This window comes from Macrobrachium nipponense, chromosome 19 (genome assembly GCF_015104395.2).
Source record: "Macrobrachium nipponense isolate FS-2020 chromosome 19, ASM1510439v2, whole genome shotgun sequence".
Taxonomy (NCBI): domain Eukaryota; kingdom Metazoa; phylum Arthropoda; class Malacostraca; order Decapoda; family Palaemonidae; genus Macrobrachium; species Macrobrachium nipponense.
Window position 1 is genome coordinate 66,094,656 of NC_061088.1, and position 23,986 is coordinate 66,118,641.

The 23,986-nt window shown below is 47.4% G+C and overlaps 1 protein-coding gene across 1 annotated transcript in view; it reads right to left on the minus strand.

Annotated features, from left to right (window-relative positions):
* Window positions 1-2,925: 2,925 nt before the first annotated feature.
* Window positions 2,926-23,986, minus strand: part of LOC135217873 (uncharacterized) — a 43,809-nt gene continuing 22,748 nt past the window's right edge. The window contains exon 4 of the mRNA XM_064253898.1: window positions 2,926-3,127. Within this exon, the coding sequence (XP_064109968.1) occupies window positions 2,941-3,127 (187 nt within the window). The 3' untranslated portion in view covers window positions 2,926-2,940. The remainder of the gene's footprint in view (window positions 3,128-23,986) is intronic.

The window sequence follows — 23,986 nt, forward strand, 5'->3', positions numbered from 1 at the left end:
CAAGCCCTCGTGGAACCTCTCGAAGTGGGGCTGAAGTTGGGTAGTCAGGAATCCCAGGGACTTGCCCCCCGGACAATACCAACTCCTTGAAGGAGGCCAACTCGTTCTTATCGTGCAGATCGTGATCTCTCACAAAGGTGGTGACCGTCCCCGTCTAGTGGTCCAACCATGATGCAACGTGAATGGAGGTCCATGCCATGGAGTCCATCGCCATAGCTTTCTGCTAGGAGAATGCAACGGAACCCATCAACAACCTATCTCCCAAACAGCCTAGCGAGTGGGCTGTGAGGGGGGGGGGCTTCTACCGTCTTCAGAGCTAGATTTATGCCCTCCGGCACGTATAACTTCCTCTGCCTGGCTTTGGCAGCTGGAAGGAGCTTCACGGATCCCAGGGCCCTCAGGGAATTCTTGGGTCCTGCCACCACCTCCTCCACTTGAGTGGAGGGCTTGGGGAAGGGATGGGGAAGGTTTGGACTCTATCTTCCCCATGAAAAGGCGACATACCACCAAGAGTCTCCTGGAGTCCGCAGGGGAGAGAGAGAGAGAGAGAGGAGGAGGTTCCGCCAAACTGCTCTGTGCCTGGATAGTCCCAAGAACCCTGCGGAATGCCAAGCCTTCACCCATAGCCCCTTGGACCTCCAGGGAGTTCTGCAAACTGTTGATCACGAAGGCATCCTCCTCTAAGTCTTCTCTTGCTGCGGACGGCCCCGCCACCGGTTGCAGGGATGGGGGAGGAGTGGATTGTTGGATCGAACTGGCGCCTTGTAATGCTAACTGTGGCGCCCCCGGGGGTGAAGGGCCCTCCCCCAACCCTGGAGAGGCTGTCATGGGCCACCTCCCTGACAAAGGAGGAGCCCTGCTGGGGGGGTGCGGAAGCGGCACGCTCCACTTCTCCTGTGTGATGGGAGGGAGCGGAAGTCTTCAGCCGGATGGAGCCTGGTCGGCAGGAGCAGGGGCCGCTGGGGCCACTGGAACCGACACAAGATCCATCGGAGCCACAGGGGTACACCCCTGGGAATGGGGGAGGCCCCCCACTCGGGGGGACCTCGAGGGAGCGGCTCGCTTGGGAACCAATCGCGGGGATGTGGAGGTCCGCGAGCGATGACATCTACTGTGCAAGTCGTCCCGGCAACGGTAGCTCCTACTCCGACCCCTGCGGTCCCGGCTACGATGGCGAGATCTGGACCTACGTTCCGGGGAGAAGGAGAACGAATGCCCTTGACTCCTCATGTAGTATCTCCTGGAACAGTAGCGCCTCCTCGAAAATCTGTATGAGCACCGCCCAATGACGATCTCCCTTCTGAGGATCCACCTCTCCTCATGTCTCTTCTGCAGCAACTCCTGTCCCGGGGTGAATGGGGTGAGCGGGAGGAGCAGGCAGGGGGTGATCGGAGTGAGAGCAAACGGGGAGGGTCTCCCCCCCGGAGCCCCCCTGTCAGCGGGAGCCTCTATCCCGGTGGGGGGAAAGGAGGGGCCCCACAGCAGGAACGACTCCTCCCTTAGGGGGGACCTACCCGGCGTACAAGGAGAGCCCAACCAGGGGCCGGGGGGGACACCGGAAGTATCCGTCGTCTCCCGACGTCTACCTGGATGATCCCCCACTTCTGGGGAAGTGACTGGGAGCATGGAGGAGGAGGAAAGTCCCACGGGGATCCAGGGGGGGACTGAGCGGTGTACCCTGCTCCAGAATGGCGCACTCTGTGGCTGGCGGCAAGCTCTTGGCGGTGCGTAGTGCCGCAACCAACGCGTCCATGGAAGGCGCGCCCCGCAGGCCACCACGAGCCCAACACTCCTGCAAAAATAGAACTGCCTGTCTGTACACCTCTCATCACAGAATGCTCGGGTCCTGCCATTTGCGGAGACCTGGCAACCGACTCACTTAAGTCCCATCGCTGGGAGGGGACGGGGGAACACTCCTGAAGCCCTTCTGGGTAATCCTGAGAGAGAGCAGGCAACGGCGAAGGGCCTCCCAGGCCACGGCTCGTGCTCCTACTCTGTGGATCCTCCGAGGAAGCCTTCTTGGCTGGAGCACGAGGCTTCTTCTTGCGCCTGGTAGAGGCCAGATCCCATTGATGATCCGACCACGAGACGCACTTAACACATGTAGCTTCCCCCGAACAAGGCCGACCCCAACACTTACTACACAAAGTATGGGGATCAATCTTAAAAGGCAAAAGGAAGGACCCACAGGTCCTGCCCTCAGGACCTGGGCAACACCGTTGCGATGAAGCTTCCATAAGAAACGAAAGACCACACACATGCGGCACATACACTACACACAAGGAAAGACAAAGAGAAACGGGCCGGTAAATGGATGCTGAGCTGGAGCGTGTAAACACTACAGTGACCAGGAAAGGACTGCAGGTCAGAGGTCGTGATCTTCGACCCTAGGGCATACCTGGCTGGGGGTCAGGAGGGAATAACCAAGTTTTTCTGGTCAGTACCGGATTGACATCCAGGATTCTCCTACAAGTAGTTTGGGGTTAAGTATATGGCGTCGGAACAAACATATTGTCAGCAAACACTAAACCCTTCCAGGTAGTATGGGCCAAGAATGTGTTTGTATGTTCTAGGAACACAAAATATTAAAATAATATAGGTTTTAATCACATTGAATAAAGAGACAATAAAATAAACTGTAATGAATAGTATAACTGTTTGCACTGGGCATCAAAGTTCAGGAAAGTAAACACTGAAGCTAAAAAATTGAATGAGTGATTTAAAATACACCACCAAAATATTACACAAATTACAATTTCCTTTGTTTTCATGGCTTATCATTACAGAGAGATAGAAGCAAATGATACTATAACACATGAGAGCAAAAGATCCAAACCTAAATAATAGTTACATGATCACTGCATATCACCCATCATCTATAATATGTAATGCTACCCTGTAAACTGATCTCATGAAAAAGTTTTCAAAATAATTCTCAAGCTACATCCCTCTCATTAAACTTCTAGTAAATAAACTTCCTTTAGACCAGCTCTGCCTAAAACCAACAAAATTACCTTTGAAGTTGACTCTTACATCTGCTTTATCTTCAACTACGTAAACCCCAGGAATGGTCATGTCAGTGTGGAATTTTTCGACCAGTGAAGAAGCACAGTTCAGTAAACTTTTCCTGTTGAATGCAAAATACTGGATAACTATGGAACAAAATACTGTAAACCTTTTGAATATAAAAATACCAGTAAATGCAACAAAATACCATAAACCTTTTGAATATACAAATACCAGTAAATGCAAACTCCCCCTGAAATCCATTTTACTTTTCATAAATTCTAATGACAACATTGTTAAGTTACTGAAATTAAATTAAATACTATATAAATCTGCCTTGTTTTTTAGATGGACATTAGTTAACAAAAAAATCTGTCATCAACTTGATTGTTTTTGTATTAATACAAAAGATGTCTCCTCCTAACAAGGAATGGTTCCTAAGAAAAGAAATGACAACAAACATCGCCACATTAATACCTAAACCTCCGAATTATGGATGAACACAGCACAGAAAGTTCCATAACATTAGCAGCTGCATATACCTACACAGAACACTCCCCAGGGAAAAAGGGGGACACATGCTAACTCATAGGTGACCAAGAAACAGTGATTGTAAGCTTCAACAAAGAACCAGCTTATATTAAATACATATAGTATATAGTGTATAATCTCAATGAAGAGAAGGAAGACAAATACTGAGTGGATTTGAAATTATTAAAAAAGATAGTTTTCTGTCCATTTGTATTTCCCTTTTACCTACCCTAAGTACACAAAAAAGATTATGTACATACGTAATACTGTTATATAAAAACTATGCTGTTTAAAATTGTCTTGATTGTTCTTGTAAAGGTGTAGGAAATGTTACTTGAGGTATCTTGTATGGAGAAGAGGAGAAAGATCTCATCACTGGTACAGACTGTCTATTGACAGGAACCCACAAGTTGTAGTGAGCTGTTTGCAGAAGTTAATATATTTTTCAAAATTACCATAAATACTGGCAACACTTCAGTATTTCTCTCTAACCTTAACGAGTTGTGGGCAAGTCCTTGACATTCTTGCTCAACTAATGTTGGGCAAAAGTCCTGTACTACTAGTCATCCCCACAAAATTTTACTGTTGTATGCTTTATGACTATACTTTTCAATGAGCGTGCCTCCTTATGGAACAACAAAAGTCCATACAAAGAGGGTCCAAATGCAAAATAACAATTTGTCAAAAATTGTATTTTTCCTAACTATACAAACCTGAGGTCCTTTAACAATAGGAAGGTACTTAGCGGCAGCTGAACCGGTCGTAAGCATCGAACAAGGGGGTTCGGTAGTTAACTACTTGTCCGGCAGTTGGCGGTCAGCTCGACTGCGAGGAGAGGAATCACTTTGCTTTGGGCCCAGGAAATGCAGAGTGAGGGGTGGCATGAAGTGGGACTATGTGTAGAGGACCTCAGGTTTGTATAGTTAGGAAAAATACAATTTTCGACAAATTGTTATTTGTTTCGATACGTGTACAAACCCTTGGTCCTTTAACAATAGGAAGACTCATTTATTGGTGGGTGGAATTTGAGTCTTATGAACAGACTGGTGTTTGTCCGACCTTGGTTCCCTCCCTGGTCATAAGAGCAAAGAAAAGGAACCTAGCCTCTGCCCAGCTGATCGGGGTGTGCACCGCAGGATCAGTGGTCAGACCTCTGGACCAAATTTATAAGAGGGAGGCAAGCGTACCTCTTATAAATAGCAAATACACAAGAACTAGTTCCTACTTCAAGAGCCAAAATGAAGTCATGGGTTTGTCTCTTGTTGGCTTCCACTCCCCCCCTTGTTGGGGAGTGGTGGATAAACATGTTATTGTCATGATACAATAAAGTTTTATGCATACTTACCTGGCAGATATATACTTAGCTATAGACTCCGTCGTCCCCGATAGAAATTCGAATTTCGCGGCACACTCTACAGGTAGGTCCGGTGATCTACCGTCCCGCCGCTGGTGGCGGGAATAGGAATCATTCCCGTTTTCTAAGACAAATTTTCTCTTCCACCTGTCTCCTGAGGGGAGGTCGGGTGGGCCATACACCGTATATATCTGCCAGGTAAGTATGCATAAAACTTTATTGTATCATGAGAATAACATTTTTATGCATTCAACTTACCTGTCAGATATATACTTAGCTGATTGGCACCTTTGGCGGAGGGTAAGAGACAGCTAATTTACTGAAATAGACAGGAAACAACATATGTTGTAGGTAATAAAAATAAAAAACCTTGATTCCTACCTGTGCTAGCGAAAGACTTCATGGCTACTGCCTAGGAGCCCGTATCGCTTCAAGAGCCTCAGCGAGGTAGTGACCTCATGCTAAGAGTTCTTGATGGTCTGTTACAGGGGTCTTACCCACTTACGCTTCAGAGCCTTAGGATCTTTGTCAATGGGGTCCTATCCACTTACATGACAAAACACCTTGCCTATTAGGCATGATCATAGAGCACGACACTAATCCCGATCACCTGATCCTAATTGGGGCTAGTACTAAGATTGAAAGGAGTCATCCCCGAACATCCTTTCAAGCAACCCACAACTCAACAACAATATTACAAATAATCATTAAAAACATAAAAACAAAATGAAGGATCAGCGTCTGCTCCATTTCCCAGCATAGTATCCGCTGATACATAAGGTCCAAGAGAAAAACATTTATCGTATGTTACTCTAACATCCTTTAAATAGTGTGGGATGCAAATACTGAATTGCACCTCCAATAAGTTGCTGCTAAAATGTTTCTCATGGACATATTCTTGGTGAAAGAAAGGGAAGTTGCCACAGCCCGGACTTTGTGAGCTTTTACTCTCAGCAGCTTTAAAGAGTTCTCTTGGCAATTCCTGTGAGCTTCGGTAATCACATTTCTGACAAAGAACGCCAGTGCGTTCTTTGACATAGGTCTTTTGGGGTTTCTTACCGAACACCAAAGACTTTGTCGACATCCCTAAAGCTGTGTCTTCTTTTTTAATAGAATTTTAAGGTCCTGACTGGGCAAAGGGACCGATCCAACTCTCTACCTACCAGAGAAGAGAGTCCCTTGACTTCAAAACTTCTAGACCAAGGTTTAGAAGGGTTTTCATTCTTTGCTAGGAATAGATCCTGGAAAGAAAAGGGATTTTGACGTAGGAAAAATCTATTTCTGGGTGATTGGCTCGTGTCGCCCTATGAAATATCCTTAAGTTCATTATTTCTAGGTAAAATTATCCTAAAATTACCAGAGAAAAAATAAAATCAAGAAAATGTCAGTTAAACTGACTCGCTCACTCTATAAAAGAAGTGTCGGTATGGAAATAGGGGTGAGTGGGATCACTACCACGAGTCATTTACCATTTAGACCTTCCATCATAAAATCCCCCACCTGAGAGAGCTGATACTAAAGGGTGATGCGTCCGCTACTACTACTACTACTGACGCCAAGCGGAGAGCAGCGCCTCTAGCGGTCATCCTTAATAGATGAACATCTTGTCCTGCAGGGTGGGGGGTGAAAAAAGAAGAACAGGGTGGGTTTCATAGGGCGAACCACGAGCCAATCACCGGAAAATAGATTTTTTCCTACGTCAAAATCCCTTTTTCTGGGCTCAGCTCGTGTCGGCCTATGAAATAGTACCAGAGAAACAGACAAGATGAATAAAAGGACAAATGAAACCAAATAGTAAAAAAGATTGAATAATATAAGTGAATCAAGACTCATTACAGCATACTAACAAAAAGTACTTAAAACTAGATTATACTAAATAATGGTAGGTCAATTATACCATATTAACATAAAGTACTTAAAATTAGCTTATTACTAGAAATTGGTAGCACATAATAGTATAATGGTAATTAGAACAATATATAATGATTCACTAAATTAAGTATTATTTACAAAATATACAAACTCGTTGTGTTCTACCCTAGCATAAAAATAAGGGTAGAAACACTGAAGCACATTATATGCACACAATGTGGATGCCCCTAGCAAAAAAAAAAAAGGGGCAGTCCACCAATAAGATCCTAGCGGCTAAGGCTAGAGTATCACGAAGAGCATAGCAGTAGGGTGAGGCATGTTGGACGAGGTAGGTAGAAAGGAGACCTGGATCTATACTACAACTACTGTGTTCTGCATCAGGAGAAACTATGTTTCCCACTGCTACTGCTGAAAATTTTAAAGATTCCAAGGACTTCAGGTAATGACGTTTAAAGACTGTCGGTGATTTCCATCCAGTATACTTTTTAAGATCCTCAAAATTCATATGTTGGAAATAATTAATTGAGGTGGCTACTCCTCTGATATCATGTGCTTTTGGAAATGATTCAGGGTTGGCTTGTTTAATGAAGTAAAGGATCTGTTGCCTGATTCCTTTCACTGATAAAGTGCCACCTTTTTCTCTCATAAAGAGAGGACCTGAGGATACTAGAGGATGTACGAGATAGAAAGGCTCTTAAAGTTGATACTGGGCAAAGAGAAGGATCTTGCGGAAGTGGGATGACTTTCCAAGGGGCCCACCTTGCAAGGGGATCCTCGTTTTTAGCTAAAAAGCTGCGATCCGGAGAAAGTAGAACTTTTCCTGAGGGGAGAAATTCTACATGACCCGCATCTCTGGATAGAGCCGACAATTCTGAAATTCTGGCTCCTGAAGCCAGGCTTAACAAAAATAACGTCTTTCTTAGTAGCATTATAAATGTGCAAGACGGAGTTGTCAGTATCTGAGGCTAGTTTGAGGACATCATTTAAGAACCATGAAACTGAAGTAGGCCTTTGAGAAGGTCTAAGTCTAGCACAGGCTTTGGGATATAGGACATAAAGTAAGATTCTGTTAAGTCTATTTGGAAACCCAACTGAAAGATTTTCTTCAAAGCCGATTTATTAGTAGTAATGGTGCTAGGCTTGCTAAAACCTTTTTCAACAAAGGCTCTGAAAAAGGATATAGCTAAGTTAACTGTCATGGTTGTAGTGTTTGATTCTTTCAGGAAGGATGCTAACTTTTTAACCGCTGAGTCATATTGTCTAATAGTTGACTCCCTTTTATCTGATTCCAGAAAGAGGATGTTTTGTGGATCAATGTTAGCATCTTTTTTAGCCGCAAACTTCATGAAATCCATAAAGTTAGGGTCTGAAGAATTCCTGAGGAAGCGAACACAGTCCTCATTTGTACTGGTTGCGACAGCTTGGGATTGGGAATCCGTTGAGGTCGGAGACCCAACTCCAGAAGCAGAGGATACCAGTTGCTTTTTGGCCAATCTGGAGCAATCAGAGCTACTAGTCCCTTGAAAGTCCTCAGCTTGCTCAGAACTTTCAAAAGAAGATTCACTGGAGGAAATACATAGATTTTCTTCCATTGATTCCAATCCAACGACAGAGCGTCCGTGGCATAAGCCAGAGGGTCCAGGTTGGGGGCCACATAGCAAGGGAGCTTGTGGTTCGCTTGTGAGGCGAAGAGATCTACTTGGAGACCTGGGACTCTCTGACAAATCCACTCGAATGACCTGTCGTCTAGGGACCATTCTGACTCCAGAGGGACTGACCGGGACAGTGCGTCCGCTATCCCACATTTCTTACCCTGCCAAGTGGGTGGCAGATAGATGCCATTTGTGCTTGTCTGCTAGAGCAAAGATGGCTATCATGACATGATTCACGTGTTTGGATTTGGACCCTCCTCTGTTGATGCAATGTACTACCACTGCACTGTCCAAACTAGTCCTTAGATGGACTTCTTTGGTGGGGGAAGGAGTCTCTTCCGGGGTAAAGAAATACTGCCATTGCTTCCAACACGTTTATGTGGAGCTGGCGGAATTGAACGGACCAAGTCCCCTGAACTTGCTTGAATTGAGAATATCCCCCCCAACCGGACAGGGAGGCATCCGTGTGAATGGTTAACACCGGAAGGGGATATTGAAGGGGTACCAATTTGGCAAGATTCTTCACTTTTGTCCATGGACGGAGCAGGTTGCGAAGGATCTGTGGGATCACTGACAACTTGTCCCAAGATTTGGCGTTTGCTCTTGACCGCCAAACTCGATTTATATCTTTCAGTCTTGCTTTCAGAAGGATGTCCGTCACTGAGGCAAACTGAAGGGAACCTAGGATTCTTTCCTGGTTTCTCCTTGAAGCTTGTTTGCTTTTGAGAATTGCCTCACGGACTTGCTATTTCTTTCCTTTTGACCACCGGAATTGACAGATTGTGGGAGATAAATCCCATTGGATTCCTACCACTGAAAACGAGACTCCCGGAGTGAGTCTGGATTTCGTTTTGTTTATCTGGAACCCCAGAAGTTCCAGGAATTGTACTACCTTCTTTGTGGCTTTGAGGCATTCCTCGACAGTTGGTGCCCAGATTAACCAATCATCGAGGTACGCTACTACCATTATCCCTTGTGCTCATCAATTGTTGAACTACCACTTCTGCTATTTTCGTGAATACCCTGGGGGCTATATTCAGACCGAAGGGCATCACTTTGAAGGAGAACGTCTGGTTTCCTAGTTTGAAGCCTAGGAATGGACGGAAGTGTCTGGCTATAGGGATATATAGTATGCGTCTGTAAGATCGATAGGTGGTGACGGCCCACGGGGAAGTAAGGTCCGTACCTGCGAGATGGTCAGCATTTTGAACTTGTCGCAACGAATGAAAGAGTTTAGCTTTGACAAGTCTAAGATTACCCTTCTTTTTGTTGAGCCTTTCTTTGGCACGCTGAACAAGCGACCTTGAAATTTTAGATGCTTGACTCTCGCAATAGCTCCTTTCTGAAGGAGTTCCTCCGCATAATCTGTCAACTCCTTTGATGGTATCTGATAGAATGATCTGTTTGGAGGAGGATCTTTGATCCAACTCCAACCCAATCCTTTGGACACGATGCTCTGTGCCCATTTGCTGAACCCCCACCTGTGACGGAAGAGGAACAGCCTCCCTCCTACCTGGGGAGCCTCACTGTTGTTGAGCGGGTTGACCTCCGCCCCCTCCTCTGAAGTGCTTGCCTCTTGCAGCTCTTCCTGTACCTCGTTGGCGAAAGTGACCTCTCGCTCTGCTTCCCCTAGAGAACCTGTTGAAGGTTGGGAAGGCTTGGCTTTCATACATTGAGTTGAAAGCTGGCGAGACGGTGTATGAGGTCGAGGGCTGATTCTGAGGAGACAACAGGAGAATGGGTTGCGTCTGCTTAGAAGTCGAAGGCTGCCCCTGTTGTGTAACTGGGACAGCTTGGACGAAGTGCTGTTGTTGCTGCTGTTTCTGGTAGGGTTGGAACCTCCTACCAGTTTTCTTCAATTTCTTACCAGCAGCAGGGGCGCTCTCTTGCTTCCTTTGGAAGAGATACCCCCCACCTGGCTCTAAGGCTCTGGTTAAGCCTAGCATCCTCGTGATGCACCTCATTCACAGAAGCTTCTGGGAAGAGGTCCGCACCCCACATGCTGGAAGCTAGAAGCCTATTAGGCTCGTGCCTAATAGTTGCCTCCTGCAATACAAGCTTTCGACAATTCCTTCTAGCTGAAAAGAAGTTGAAGGCATCAGCTTGAACAGACTGGAGCTGGGATTTAGCCAGTATTTTAAAAAGTGGTTCCGTAGCATAGGAAAGAGCAGCCATCTCCGTGATGATAAGGGAGTTAAGTGATCTCCCAAATCTTGTACGGGCATCGAATTCTGCCTGAATAAGGCTATCAGGCAGTCTCGGGAGCTTCTCGCCAACTGGTCCATCGCACAGTCTGGTTTCAGCTTATACCTACTGAGAAAGTGGCAGTAGTTCTCCCACAATTCTCCGAAGGACGGAAAGAGCGGAGATGTTGATTCCGCCTCTCTCAATTGTGGCATGGGCTCGTCTTTAAGGACTGCTTGGAGAGTCGCTTCTACTATCTTAGTAGCGAATGGAAGAGAAGCCTCCTCCTCCGTGGCAAAGATAGTGAAGGGGCTCTTGAATGCCTGGAGTTTGGTATTGGTACAATCCCAATCCTCCAGGCAGTGAACCCATTCCCTCTGCTGTGATCCCTACTATACAGCACAGTCTCCCTAGAGATTTTATCTTCCCTATTGAGAGCTGTCACCGTAAGCCTAGCATACCCTATGAAAGGCTGAGTCAGTCCGGGGGGGTAGAACTCGAAGTCCTCAATCCTTCTTGTTCCACACTCCGGAATGGAAATCATGCCATCCTTGAAGGGAGCATAAGCTGCCACCCTCCAAGGGTTATCCATAGAGAAGGCTGGGTAGGGTAGGGATTCATAAGGAGGTAGTGGAGTAGACCAGTACCTGCCACAGGGGAGTTCGCTTGAGGGGCCTGAGTGAGGCCAGCGAAACGGTCATCATGCTCCCTAACCCGGTTAGAGAGGTCTTGTATTGATTGACCAGATTGGTTGATGGTACTAGAAAGTTGAGCAAACATTTGCTCAAATCTCGTACCGAGAGAGCCAACCATCTCTCCCACTTGTTGCAACACTCCTGCTGAGAAAGTGGTGGGATCAAAAGAGCTAGGTCCCGCCACCCCAACAGGAGTTACCGGAGTAGATCCGGTAGATGCCGGAGAAGGCACTGGCTCGGCAGGAGCGCGGGCCTTCTCCTTAGAAGCCTTGCTTCTTGAGCTCTTCGAGTGAGAAGAGCTAGGCTTAGCCTTCACCGCGTCGGCGTAGGATGTCGTAGACTTCCTAGCCGAAGAAGACGACGACTTCTGGAAGTCGTCTTATGGAGGGTCTTCTGTTCTCTCTGTCCCTTCACCTTCGGGGGCACAGAGAGAGCGGGTGAACGCGAAGGGATCTCAGATCCTGTGAAGCCTTGAAAAGAGGAAGAAGAAGGAACAGGGGAAGAAGATCCAGGAACGCTCAAGGGTAGACCTTGAGCGCCTGAAACACCTACCTCAACCAACAAATCCTCCGCACCTACCGCCATAGGCTCAAGATTAAGATCCAGGTTAGCAACGTCTGGAACAGGCTCCTGCGTCGAAACGGACCCAAACGCCTGCTGCACCTCCTGCTGGATGGAAGCTATGAGTGGGGCTGCTGAGATGGGGTAAACGTACCCCGTCGCCTTGCCTCCGGGGAAGATCTGAATGGCCAGCTTCTTATCTAAAATGTAAGGCTGGCCCTTGGCGGCGTTTTGCCGAGCCGCCTACCCAAGCTTTTCAGGGTTGCTAGGGCGACTTCTTTCACGGCGGCAGCCTGAAAAAGAAGGCGATATGAAGCTTCTAGCGGCGGAGATACGTTAAAGGAGCTAAAACTAAGGGTAAATCATTGATAACAGGAAATATGTCAAGGAGTTTACTTACCCCACCAAAAGCTGACTCACGAGGTCATAGCAGATGGTGCATGCCTCAGGGTGCCAAACAATCATCCCCGTTGTGGGTAGTGGCACACGGGGCGTGGGTCCTACATTCCTCATGGGCGCAGGGGTCATACAGAACAGCGTTACAGCCTGGATCTTGGCAGTTGGTAGCCTGTAAGTGGAGAGATACATGAGTATCAGAGTACACACTTACAGCCTAACATAGACTCCGCTGCATGCCGGAGCATGTAAGTTAGATTAAAAAACTAGTGCTCCGCCGCAATACGTGTGGTTAGTATAGGCGGTTGGTTGGGGTCTGCAGCTTACGACGGAGACAGGAAAAAAGTTTCAACCAGGAGTGGTGAGGAGCCATGAAACCACGACGGAGATAGTACGTAAAACTATAATATAACCAATAAATTATCGTATCAGTAAGGGTATATCCTTATAGAATGAGATATGACTCTTTCCGACTACTAGAGGAGTGCCCGGGTAAGGAGCGAGCTCTCCTCCGGTAGCGAAAACCAGGATATAGTAGGCAAGCAATATAGACCACTAGTAATTCCCACCCCGCCCGCTGGCGGAGCCAGATGGACCTCTAACCGAAGGGGCTCCCGGCTTTCAGTGGGGGCTCTGTCCGTTACGGTAGGGGAAGGGTTGGGAATGGGGGAAAGGAGGGAATCCCGGCGTGAACACGCGGGCGAGAGAGAGAGGGGGGTGGGCCTACCCCCCCGCCTCCCTACTACTACCCGTCGGGTAACCCGGTACCCGAGACAAGGTAAAAAAGTGGTTCCACCCTGGCCCCCAGCTGGTACAGAACTCCTCTGGCCCCCTCGGAGGGAGAGGGAGGTAGGCTACGGTGGTTGTCATGACAACCAAGGAGATCCACCAGACCCCCTCCCTACCACATGGAAGGGAGGGAAGGGGAGGGTAAGGCGCCTAATGGGACACGTGATCGTAGGTGCCTAGGACGCGATATAGCAACACAACCACAGAGGGGCCACGTGAACCAAACTGTACCAACACATGGCACAAGGCACCTAGGCTAGCCTAACACCCTAAATAACACTGATAAATAAATAAAATACATCGTAAAAAGATAGAAGAGACACTTGAGTAAAAGAGAAAGAAGCCCAGGAGGAGGCGAACTGATCCGAAGAGCAGTCGACTACTCGGAGCCAGCAGTAGCCCGATGAAGAGCAAGAGCTGGGATGCTGGGCCAGAAAAACACAGTATAGACCCTAAATACCAAACTAAGAGATAAAAGGTAAAAGGGATGGGCTGTGTCCTAAATCTAAAATACGATGTAATAAGACGATGAACGTAACATAGAGCCCATAAGCATAAGATGTCCCAGTGTGGAAGACCGGGGAAATCTTAACAACATGAGGCGGCTCATGGCCGCCACGAGTCAACCGGGAGAACCGTATATGACCTAAAAAACGGAAAATACTGGTCCCTGGAAGACTGGAATACAAAAATTATTACTTATGAGGCACTTAACTTAGCCGAAGCGATAGCAGCACGTTCCATCGTTGAAAGGATAAATCCCAAGAAGCGAAAACAACACGAGTCAAAAAAGATGCAACTAGCGTTGTCGCTCTAATAATTAAGGATGACCGCTAGAGGTCGCTGCTCTCCCGCTTGGCCGTCAGTCGTAGTAGTAGTAGCGGACGCATCACCCTTTTAGTATCAGCTCTCTCAGGTGGGGGTTTTATTTTATTTATATTTTTTCAATTTATTTTTGATGGAAGGGATAGGTCTAAATGGTAAATGAACTCGTGGTAGTGATCCCCATCTCGCCCCATATTTCCATACCGACCACTTCTTTTATAGAGTGAGCGAGTCAGTTTAACTGACATTTTCTTGATTTTTATTTTTTCTCTGGTAATTTTAGGATAATTTTACCTAGAAATAATGAACTTAAGGATATTTCATATGCCGACACGAGCTGAGCCCATAATAACAGCCGAGTCTCTTTACAATAATCCCACCCGGAGAGTCCAAAGCATGCAATTCACTTGATCCTCTTAGCAGTTGCTGAGAGCCACAGGAATATGCATTTACTAGTAAGATCTCTGAATGAGATTTTATCTGGAGGTTCGAACCTGTCCTGAAATCAGAATTTTAGGACTACGTCAAGGTTCCAACTCGGGGGAATAGAAGATCTCAATTTCGTAGTCTCGAAAGACCTGATGAGATTATGAAGATCCTTATTATTTTCCAGATTCAGCCCTCTGTTTCTAAAAACAAAAACAGCTGAGAGCATCCTCTTATATCCCGATAGTGGATACGGCCAATTTCGACTCTTCTCTTAAGAAGAGGAGAAAATCCGCGATTTCGGTCACAGAGGTATTGGAAGAGGACAGCTTCTTCGACCTACACCATCTACGGAAAACTTCCCACTTCGATTGGTAGACCCGCAAGGTAGAGGCTCTGCGGGCTCTAGCAATTGCAGTTGCCCACTTTCTTTGAAAAAGCCTCATCGCTCTGACCAGTCTTTCGATAGTCGAAGGCAGTCAGGGAGAGACTTTGGATGTTTTTGTGGAACCTCTCGAAGTGGGGTTGTCTGAGCAGATCTGTCTGTTTGGTAAAGATCTGGGGAAGTCCACCGTCCATTCCCAGTACCTCTGTGAACCAGTTTCGGGAAGGCCAGAAGGGAGCAATTAGAATTAGTCTGTTCCCTCCGATGCCACAAATTTTCTTAGTACTTCCCCCAGCAATTTGAATGGGGGGAAAGGCGTAGGCGTCTATGCCTGACCAATCCATGAGGAAAGCATCGATCGCGTTGGCTCTGGGATCTTCTTCTAGCGAGCAGAAGTTGTCTATCTTCCTGGAGAGGAACGTGGCAAACAGGTCGATCTGGGGTCTTCCCCAGAGGGACCACATTTGTCTGCAGACTTCTGAGTGGAGCATCCACTCTGTCGGGAGTACCTGGTTCTTTCTGCTCAACCTGTCTGCCCTTAGGTTTTTTACCCCTTGAACAAATCTTGTCCGCAGAATTATGCCCCGTTACCTCTGTCCAGGTTAATAGATCTCTCGCTATTTCTTTTTGTTTTGTATGGTGCTTTTACGTTGCATGGAACCAGTGGTTATTCAGCAACGGGACCAACGGCTTTACGTGACTTCCGAACCACGTCGAGAGTGAAACTTCTATCACCAGAAAAATACACATCTCTCACTCCTCAATGGAATGGCCGAGAATCGAACCCGCGACCACCGAGGTGGAAAGCTAATCCATACAACCACGCCGCTGAGGTCGCTCTCTCTCTCGCTATTTCGTTTTTCAGTGAGAAAGAGCTGAGTGCCCCTTGATTCCGGATGTAAGCCAGAGCTGTGGTATTGTCGGAATTGACTTGAACTACCACTCCTCTGACTTCCACTTCGAAGTATTCCAGGGATAGATGAATCGCCAGGAGTTCCTTCGCATTGATGTGCAGTATAGCCTGTGTTTGGTCCAGGTACCCGCCACTTCCTTTGGACCCAGTGTTGCTCCCCAACCTGGTTTCCGAGGCAATCGGAAACAACACTCGGTGAGGGTTCCGAATCAAGAGGGACACCCCTTCGTTCTTTGTTAATGGGGTTAACCACCACTTCAGGTCGGATTTTATCCCCTGTTGAATGGGAAAACAGTCTGACAAGTCTCCTGTCTTTTGACTCCACATTTGTTTGAGATAAAACTGCAGAGGTCTGAGATTTAATCTCCCTAGGGAAATGAAACTGCTCTAACGAGGAAAGGGTGCCCAGCAGACTGAGCCATTCCCTCGCCGAGGTCCGTTCTTCCCTAAGAAAGTCGAGATTTTTTCTAAGCCTCGAGCAATTCTCTCTTGTGATGGAAATGCCCGAAAACCCGAGAATCCATCTGTATCCCAGATAGACTATGTTCTGTCTGGGGATCAATTGTGATTTCTCGAGGGTTCACGAGTAGTCCCAGAGATTTTGTCAAATCCAAAGTCTTCTCCAAGTCCTTCAAGCACTGAAGTTCCGATTTTGCTCTTATTAGCCAATCGTCTAGATAAAGGGATACAGTGGACCCCCCGTATTCGCGTTCTCCGGATTCGCGGACTCACACATTCGCGGATTTCTCTCGGGAACGTTTCCCTGCATTATTCGCGGAAAATTCGCGCATTCGCGGTATTTTTCTATGAGGAAATATCCATTCCTGGTTTTTGTTATCAATTTCATCATAAAATGCACTTTTTGTGATAAAACTATGAAAAAAACCAAGTATGAAAATTTTTAGTGGTTTTTCTTAAGTTTTAACTAACAAAATAGGCTGTTTTTAGCATTTTTATAGGGGTTCCAAACATTCGCGGATTCTAATAATTCGCGGGGGGTCTGGTACGCATCCCCCGCGAATACGGGGGGACCACTGTATATTTATCCCTTCTAGATGTAGCCATCTCGCAACATTCGTCATTAGCCTCGTGAACACTTGAGGGGCCGTAGACAGGCCGAAGCATAGGGCTCTGAATTGGAATACTTTCCCCTGCATCATGAATCGGAGATATTTCTTCGATGATGGATGCAGGGGGACATGAAAGTAAGCATCCTGTAGATCTAAGGAGACCATCCAATCTCCTGTACGAAGAGCCGCAAGAACCGATTTCGATGTTTCCATAGAGAACTTTGTGTTCTCTACAAATCGATTCAATGCGCTCACATCCAGGACCGGTTCTCCACCACCCGAGGATTTCGGAACCAGAAAAAAGACGGTTGTAGAATCTCGGGAATGCGGATCCCAAACCAATTCGATGGCCTCCTTTTGCAACATCTGTTCTAACCAGTTGCAATAATGCTTCTTTGTTGGCAGGGTCCCTGTATTGGGCTGACAGTTCCCTCGGGTGTTCGTTGTTAAGGAGGCCTGTCTCGAAAGGGGATCATACATCCCTTCGTTACCACTGAAAGGGACCATCTTTCTGCCTCTCTCAGAGTCCATTCTTCGGCAAATTTCCGAAGTCTGGCTCCTACCGGTGCTTGAAGGACAGGTGTCCCTCATTTTGTTTTCTTGATAAGTCTGAATGAAGACTACCTCTCTTCTGTATTCCTCTCTTCTTAAAGGAGGGTCTGGAAAGAGGAGCTCCCTCGAAAGGGCTGTTGAGGAGTACGATTCTCTCTCTTAACAGGAACCGAAGTCCTTGATTTCTTTGGAGATTGGGCCAAGAGATCTTGCGTGGCCTTTTCTGTCAAAGAATGAGAAATGTCCTTCACTAGTTGTGCAGGAAACAATTGGTCCGAAAGAGGAGCATAAAGAAGAGATGTCCTCTGAATGGGAGTAACTGCTGTCGCAGAAAGGAAACTAAATAAGACTCTCGTCTTCAGAATTCCAGTTCCAAAAAGCGAGGCCACCTCTCCTGATCCATCTTGAACCGCTTTGTCCATGTGGGACAGTACACTATAAAGGACTTCTGGGCTAAGAGATTCATTCTCTTGAGTCTTCTTGGCCAACACCCCAAGGGACCAGTCTAAGAAGTTAAAAACTTCTAACGACATTAAACATCCCTTGAGGAGATGGTCCATCTCAGAAGTCCCCCATGTGATCTTTGCCGATGACAAGGCTTGTCTCCTTGACGAATCCACTAGATTCGAAAAATCTGCTTTGGCAGTGGTAGGGAGAGCTAGACCCAGTGATTCGCCCGTCTCGTACCAGATTCCCTTCTTTCCTGATAGTTTGGAAGATGGCAGGCAAAGACCTGTCTTCCCCGCCTTCTCCTTGGATTTAAACCAATTTCCTACGAATCGGAGAGCCTTATTCATGGAAATGGTTGGCTTCATTTTAATGAAAGATGATGGCTTCGAGACCTTAGTACTTGTAAATAAAGATCTCGGAGAAGGAGGAGCAGTAGGGCTTAAAGAGTCCCCAAACTCTTGAAGTAAGAGGGCTGCCAGCGTCTTGTAATCTGACAAGCCTGGAGCCAAGTGGTCTTCCGAGTCCGAAACTTCTTCCAAATCCAACTCCATTTCCGAAGAGGATTGTTTATTTTCAATAGGAGACGGGTCTCTTGCAACATCTGCCCACAGCCACTCTCAACAGCAAGAACGCGGCCGCCTGTGCGGGCAACTTGCGTCCCTACGAGAGATAGGTTTGATCCTGAAACACGACCTTATCCTTCTCCTGGCAAGAGCGACGGCCCGCCTGTGCGGCACCTTTCTCTCCTGTCAGAGGAAGGATGTCTCTCCTATCGCTTTCCCCGGAACCACCCATATCCTGACAAGGGCTACGGCCCGCCTGTGCGGCACCTAGATTCCCTGTCAGGTAAAGGTTTATCCTTCCGAAAGCTAGACAAAACCTCCTGGCTAATTGTCTTTTGGAAGGAGTCCGTATCCTCTGGCGCCTGGATGGCGCTTCTGGCTCATTGCTCTTGGTTGGCGCTTGTGGCTCATTGCGCCAGGTTGGCGCTCGTGGCTCCTTGCGCCAGGCTGGCGCTTCTGGCGCATTTCGGCAGGGTGGCGCTTCTGGCGCATTGCGCCAGGCTGGCGCTTCTGAAGCTTCTGGCGCTTCTGGCTCTTCTGACTCATATGGAGCTTCTAGCGCATCTGGTGCATCTGTCGCATTGCGCCAGGTTGGCGCTTTTGGCGCATTCTTCATACTCATCCGAGTAGAATCCGCAACTTTTACGTTCGTTTCTTCTTTCCTTCCCTTTGTTCTCTTTATCGGAAGGAAAGAGTCCTTTCTTCTGGGAGTCTCCTTCGTAAAAACCTCCTACTAAAGCGGAGCGCTGCTCCTGTACATTCAGTAGAATTTTTCGCAGCAGCATTCTCTTTCTCTTTCCCGATTCAGGTGAAGGAGGTCTAGAATAGGAAGGGGGCTCCGATTCACGTTTAGGAATTATTTGCTTTTTCTTCCTTTCACATGGAGAGTCCATCCGAGAAAAGCTCAGGGCTTGAATTCAAAGTTGGAGCTTTCCAACTCCTTTTTAAGGGGCGTGACAGTTCATCAGAGCTCCAGCCCCTTACATTAAGTGAAGAATCTGAAGACGAAAAACACTGTTTTAGGATGCTTTTTCGGTAGCGATCCTTGGCAGTTCGGGTCGTCACAGAATCTGCCGAGGGGACGCCTGATCGGTGGGGATTCTCCATAACCTCCGTAAGGCTTTTGACATTCCTTCTCCTCTGGGCCTGTGAGGTTGGAAGAGGTCTAGGCCTGGGAGCGAGATGAAGCCGATCAGACGCACCCTCCACTGCACTAGGGACACTTAAATACCTATCACTGTGCTTACCTTGTAACGTCAGCATTTTACGTTCCATCCTTTGCAGTGCAGCTTTAAGATCTGCAATTTCCGTTGCTGGATTTGCAGTCTTAGTACAAGAGGAAGAAGATACAGTAGGGTTAGGTGTTAATTTAATTGACTCGTTAGAACGAGACCGACTTCCGCTTCTGGAGGAAGCCTTCCTAGCCCTATCCATATCCAATTTCCTTAAATAGGAATTTAAATTCTTCCATTCTTCCTCGTTCAAACCTACACATTCATCACAGGTGTTAGATATTGAGCATTCATTCATTCTACACCCCTTACAAACTGTGTGAGGATCTACCGAAGCTTTCAGTAGCCTCACCATGCATCCCTCATTTACACACTGTCTTCTAACCGTAAAGCTAGAATCCGACATTATGAGAAATATCCAAAAACCAAGTCCAAATAACAGTCCACGAAAGAGTATGCCAAACCAAAGATCCAATACGTCACCAAAATAACCGGCTTAGAAGATCAATAGCGATGAAAAAACACGAAAATCAAATCAGGAGTAACAACAACAATGTTGCTGTCACGGCCGATAGAGAAAATCTGTCTTAGAAAACGGGAATGATTCCTATTCCCGCCACCAGCGGCGGGGCGGTAGATCACCTGACCTACCTGTAGAGTGTGCCGCGAAATTCAAATTTCTATCGGGGACGACGGAGTCTATAGCTAAGTATATATCTGACAGGTAAGTTGAATGCATAAAAACTCCTATCCCTACTGAAAGGGATAGGATGGAGCTCAGTCGTGTAGCTTACCTGCATCTGCTTCCTGTTCAGCATAGTGACGACCGCGGCCCTCTACACACAGGTAGAGGAGGAAGAAGGAAGGAGGAAGAGAAGCCAGTCACACTCTCTTTCACTCGTCCATTCATGCAGTCACACAAGGATGCGATGCTGTTCTGTCCGCTCGGGTGCTGGGTAGACTAAACACTTGTTAGAGCAGCCACCACGGGTCCCAAGGAAAAGGTGTCCAAGGACCTGTGGGTGATATCCAGAAGGTAGATGGAAGTAAGGTGGTCTGGTTGGCCCAAACCCCTGCCTTCAGAACCTGCACCATGGAGAGGTTCTTGCGGAACGCAAGCAAAGGACCAATACCTCTGACTTCGTGAGCTCTCGGACAAAGGGTACGGGTGTCGTCACTACCATCCATGTCGTACGCCCTCCTGATCACCTCACACAGCCAGAAAGAAAGTGTTCTTGGAAACCTCTTTCTTGGTAACCCCAGTGCTAACGAAGAGGCGTCAGCACTCAGGCCTGAGGTGTCGAGTTCTCTTCAGATAGCGCCATAGCGCCCTCACAGGACAAAGCAGCATCTCATCTGCATCATTATCAGTGAAGTCCTTCAGGGAGGGGATCGGGAAAGACTCGAACCGGTCGTCACGGAACGAAGGAGAAGGAGCCATACGAGGGAGCTGCGATGGAGGGAGAAAAGAGGAAGAGGTGTCTGTAACCAAAGGAGTAACAGGAGAACCCACCGATGATTCCTTGGCCAGCTTACGCGGTTTCTTCCTCCCCCCATAGTGCTCCCACTGCTCCTCCGACCATACAACACATACATCACACGGCTCGGTGCGAGAGCATTCTCGCCCTTGACACAGAGTGCAAAATTCATGAGGATCAACCTCTACAGAGGACCGAAAGGCCCCACACTTCCCGGCCCTCCACACCAGGGCACAATCTGCGGGCCTGATTGGGTGGGGCGAAAGGCTGCTCAGGGGGCGGAAAGGGCTCTCCGTGCTCTCGGGATTCCTTAACTAATCACGAATATCACTGTAATGAATATACAACCTGTGTTAGTTCTAAGATTGCCAAGAGTTATCCCCCAAACTCTTCACAAACAACCCATAACTCGAATTACACAGTCAATACGCACACACTAAAGTACAAAAAAAAAAAAATTTTTGTACCCCTCTAATAGACAGATACCACTCGAGTTCCTTACTGAACCGAAGCGACAGGCGCCTGTGCGACATCTGACACTTCTTCCAGCAGGAAGCCAAGAAAGTATCAGACAAGAGGGTTACGTACACAAAATTAAGGATCGGCGCTTGCTCCAATACCCAGAACCGTCTGCGCTGACACAAACGGACCTAGAGAAAAACATTTCTCATACGTTACTCGCACGTCCTTCAAGTAATGAGATGCAAACACCGAGTTGCACCTCCAATATGTTGCTTCTAAGATATTCTTCAGCAACATATTTCTTTGGAAGGCAATAGACGTCGTGACAGCTCTTACTTCGTGAGCTCTCACTCTCAAGAGTTTAAAAGAGTCATCTGGGCAGTTCTTATTCGCCTCCGTAATAACGCTTCTTACAAAGAAGGCCAAGGCATTCTTCGACAATCGGTCGTTTTGGGTCCTTTACCAAGCACCATAGACCGTGTTGCGAACCCCCCATCTGTTTCTTTCTGTCCATATAGAATTTAAGCGCTCTGACCGGGCAAAGAGACCTCTCTGCCTACTAGACTAGCCAGGCCTTTTACCTCGAAGCTCCTGGGCCAGGGTTTTGAGGGATTCTCATTCTTCGCAAGAAAGAGAGTCTAGAACGAACAAATAGCAGAGTCTCCTTTGAAGCCCACTCGTGACTCAAGGGCGTGCAGCTCACTGATTCTCTTCGCCGTAGCGAGAGACAACAGAAATAGGCACTTCCTTGTAATATCTCGAAAGGAAGCCCTGTGAGGTGGTTCGAAGCTTTCAGAAGACAGAAATTTTAGGACTACGTCCAGATTCCAGCTCGGAACTCTAGGTTCTTTTGATTTGGATGTTTTGAAAGAACGAATGAGATCATGCAAATCCTTATTGTTGGCCAAATCTAATCCTCTGTTCCTGAATACAGCCGAGATTGCAGATTTCCTTGCAGAAGGAAATCTGCAATCTCGGTCACAGAGGTATTGGAGGAGGACAGCTTCTTCGACCTACACCATCTTCTGAACACCTCCCACTTCGATTGGTATACTCGCATAGTAGATGATCTGCGGGCTCTAGCAATTGCGCTTGCCACCTTGTGAGAAAACCCTCTCGCTCTGACAAGTCTTTCGATAGTCGAAAGGCAGTCAGAGCAAGAGCGGGGAGGTTTTGATGGTGTACCTCTCAAAGTGGGGTTGTTTGAGCAGATCTGTCCTGTTTGGAAGAGATCTGGGGAAGTCCACCGTCCACTCCATTACCTCTGTGAACCAATCTCGGGCTGGCCAATATGGGGCTATCAGAGTCATCCTTGTCCCCTTCGAGGCCACGAACTTTCTGATCACTTCCCCCAGGATCTTGAATGGGGGAAAAGCGTACACATCCAGTCTGGACCAATTCAGGAGAAAGGCGTCTACTGCAAAAGCTCTGGGGTCATCTGCCAGAGCGCAAAAGGTGTCTATCCTCTTGGAGAGGAACGTGGCAAACAGGTCTATTTGAGGCTTCCCCCAAAGAGACCAAAGGATCTGACACACTTCTGAGTGGAGGGTCCATTCTGTGGGAAGGACCTGGAACCTCCTGCTCAGCCTGTCCGCTCTCACGTTCCTCTCCCCTTGGACAAACCTTGTCAGTAGAGTTATATTTCTTTGATTCGCCCAAATAAGAAGATCTCTTGTCAGTTCGTATAGAGCGAGAGAGTGAGTCCCTCCTTGTTTTCTTACATAAGCCAGAGCGGTGGTATTGTCGGAGTTTATCTGCACTACCCCGTCTCTGACTATCTGCTCGAAGCCCTTTAGAGCAAGATGAATGGCTAAGAGCTCCTTGCAATTTATGTGCCATGACACCTGCTCTTCCGACCAGGTGCCTGACACTTCTCTCGATCCTAAGGTTGCACCCCAACCCGTCTCCGACACGTCTGAAAATAATATCAGGTTCGGGTTCCGAACTTCCAGGGACACACCTCTGTTTTCCTCTAGAGTGGGTAACCACCACCTTAAGTGATTTTTCACTTCTGCAGGAATTGGAAAAGTATCGGAGAGCTGTCCTGTCTTCCAATTCCAATTCCTTTTCAGGAAGAACTGTAGAGGACGGAGATGCAGTCTTCCTAGAGGAAAGAACTGTTCCAGCGAGGAAAGGGTCCCCAGAAGGCTCAAACATTCCCTCGCTGAACTGCGCTCCTTCCCTAAGAAGCTGGAGACTGTGGCGCAACCTTTCGATATTCTCTCTTGAGAAGGAAACACTCGAAAACCCCGAGAATCCATCCGAATCCCCAGATAAACCATGTTCTGGCTGGGGATCATCTGAGATTTCTCAAGGTTTACGATCAATCCTAATGACTTTGTCAGGTCTAATGTCGTTGAAAGGTCCTCCAAACACTGTTTCTGCGACCTGGCCCTGATGAGCCAGTCGTCCAGGTATAGGGAGATGTTTATTCCCATCAGATGTAGATGTCTTGCTACATTCTTCATTATACTTGTGAAGACTTGAGGAGCCGTGGACAGGCCGAAACACAGGGCCCTGAACTAATAGATCCTTCCCTCCATCATGAAACGAAGGTACTTCCTCGACGAATGATGAATCGGGATGTGGA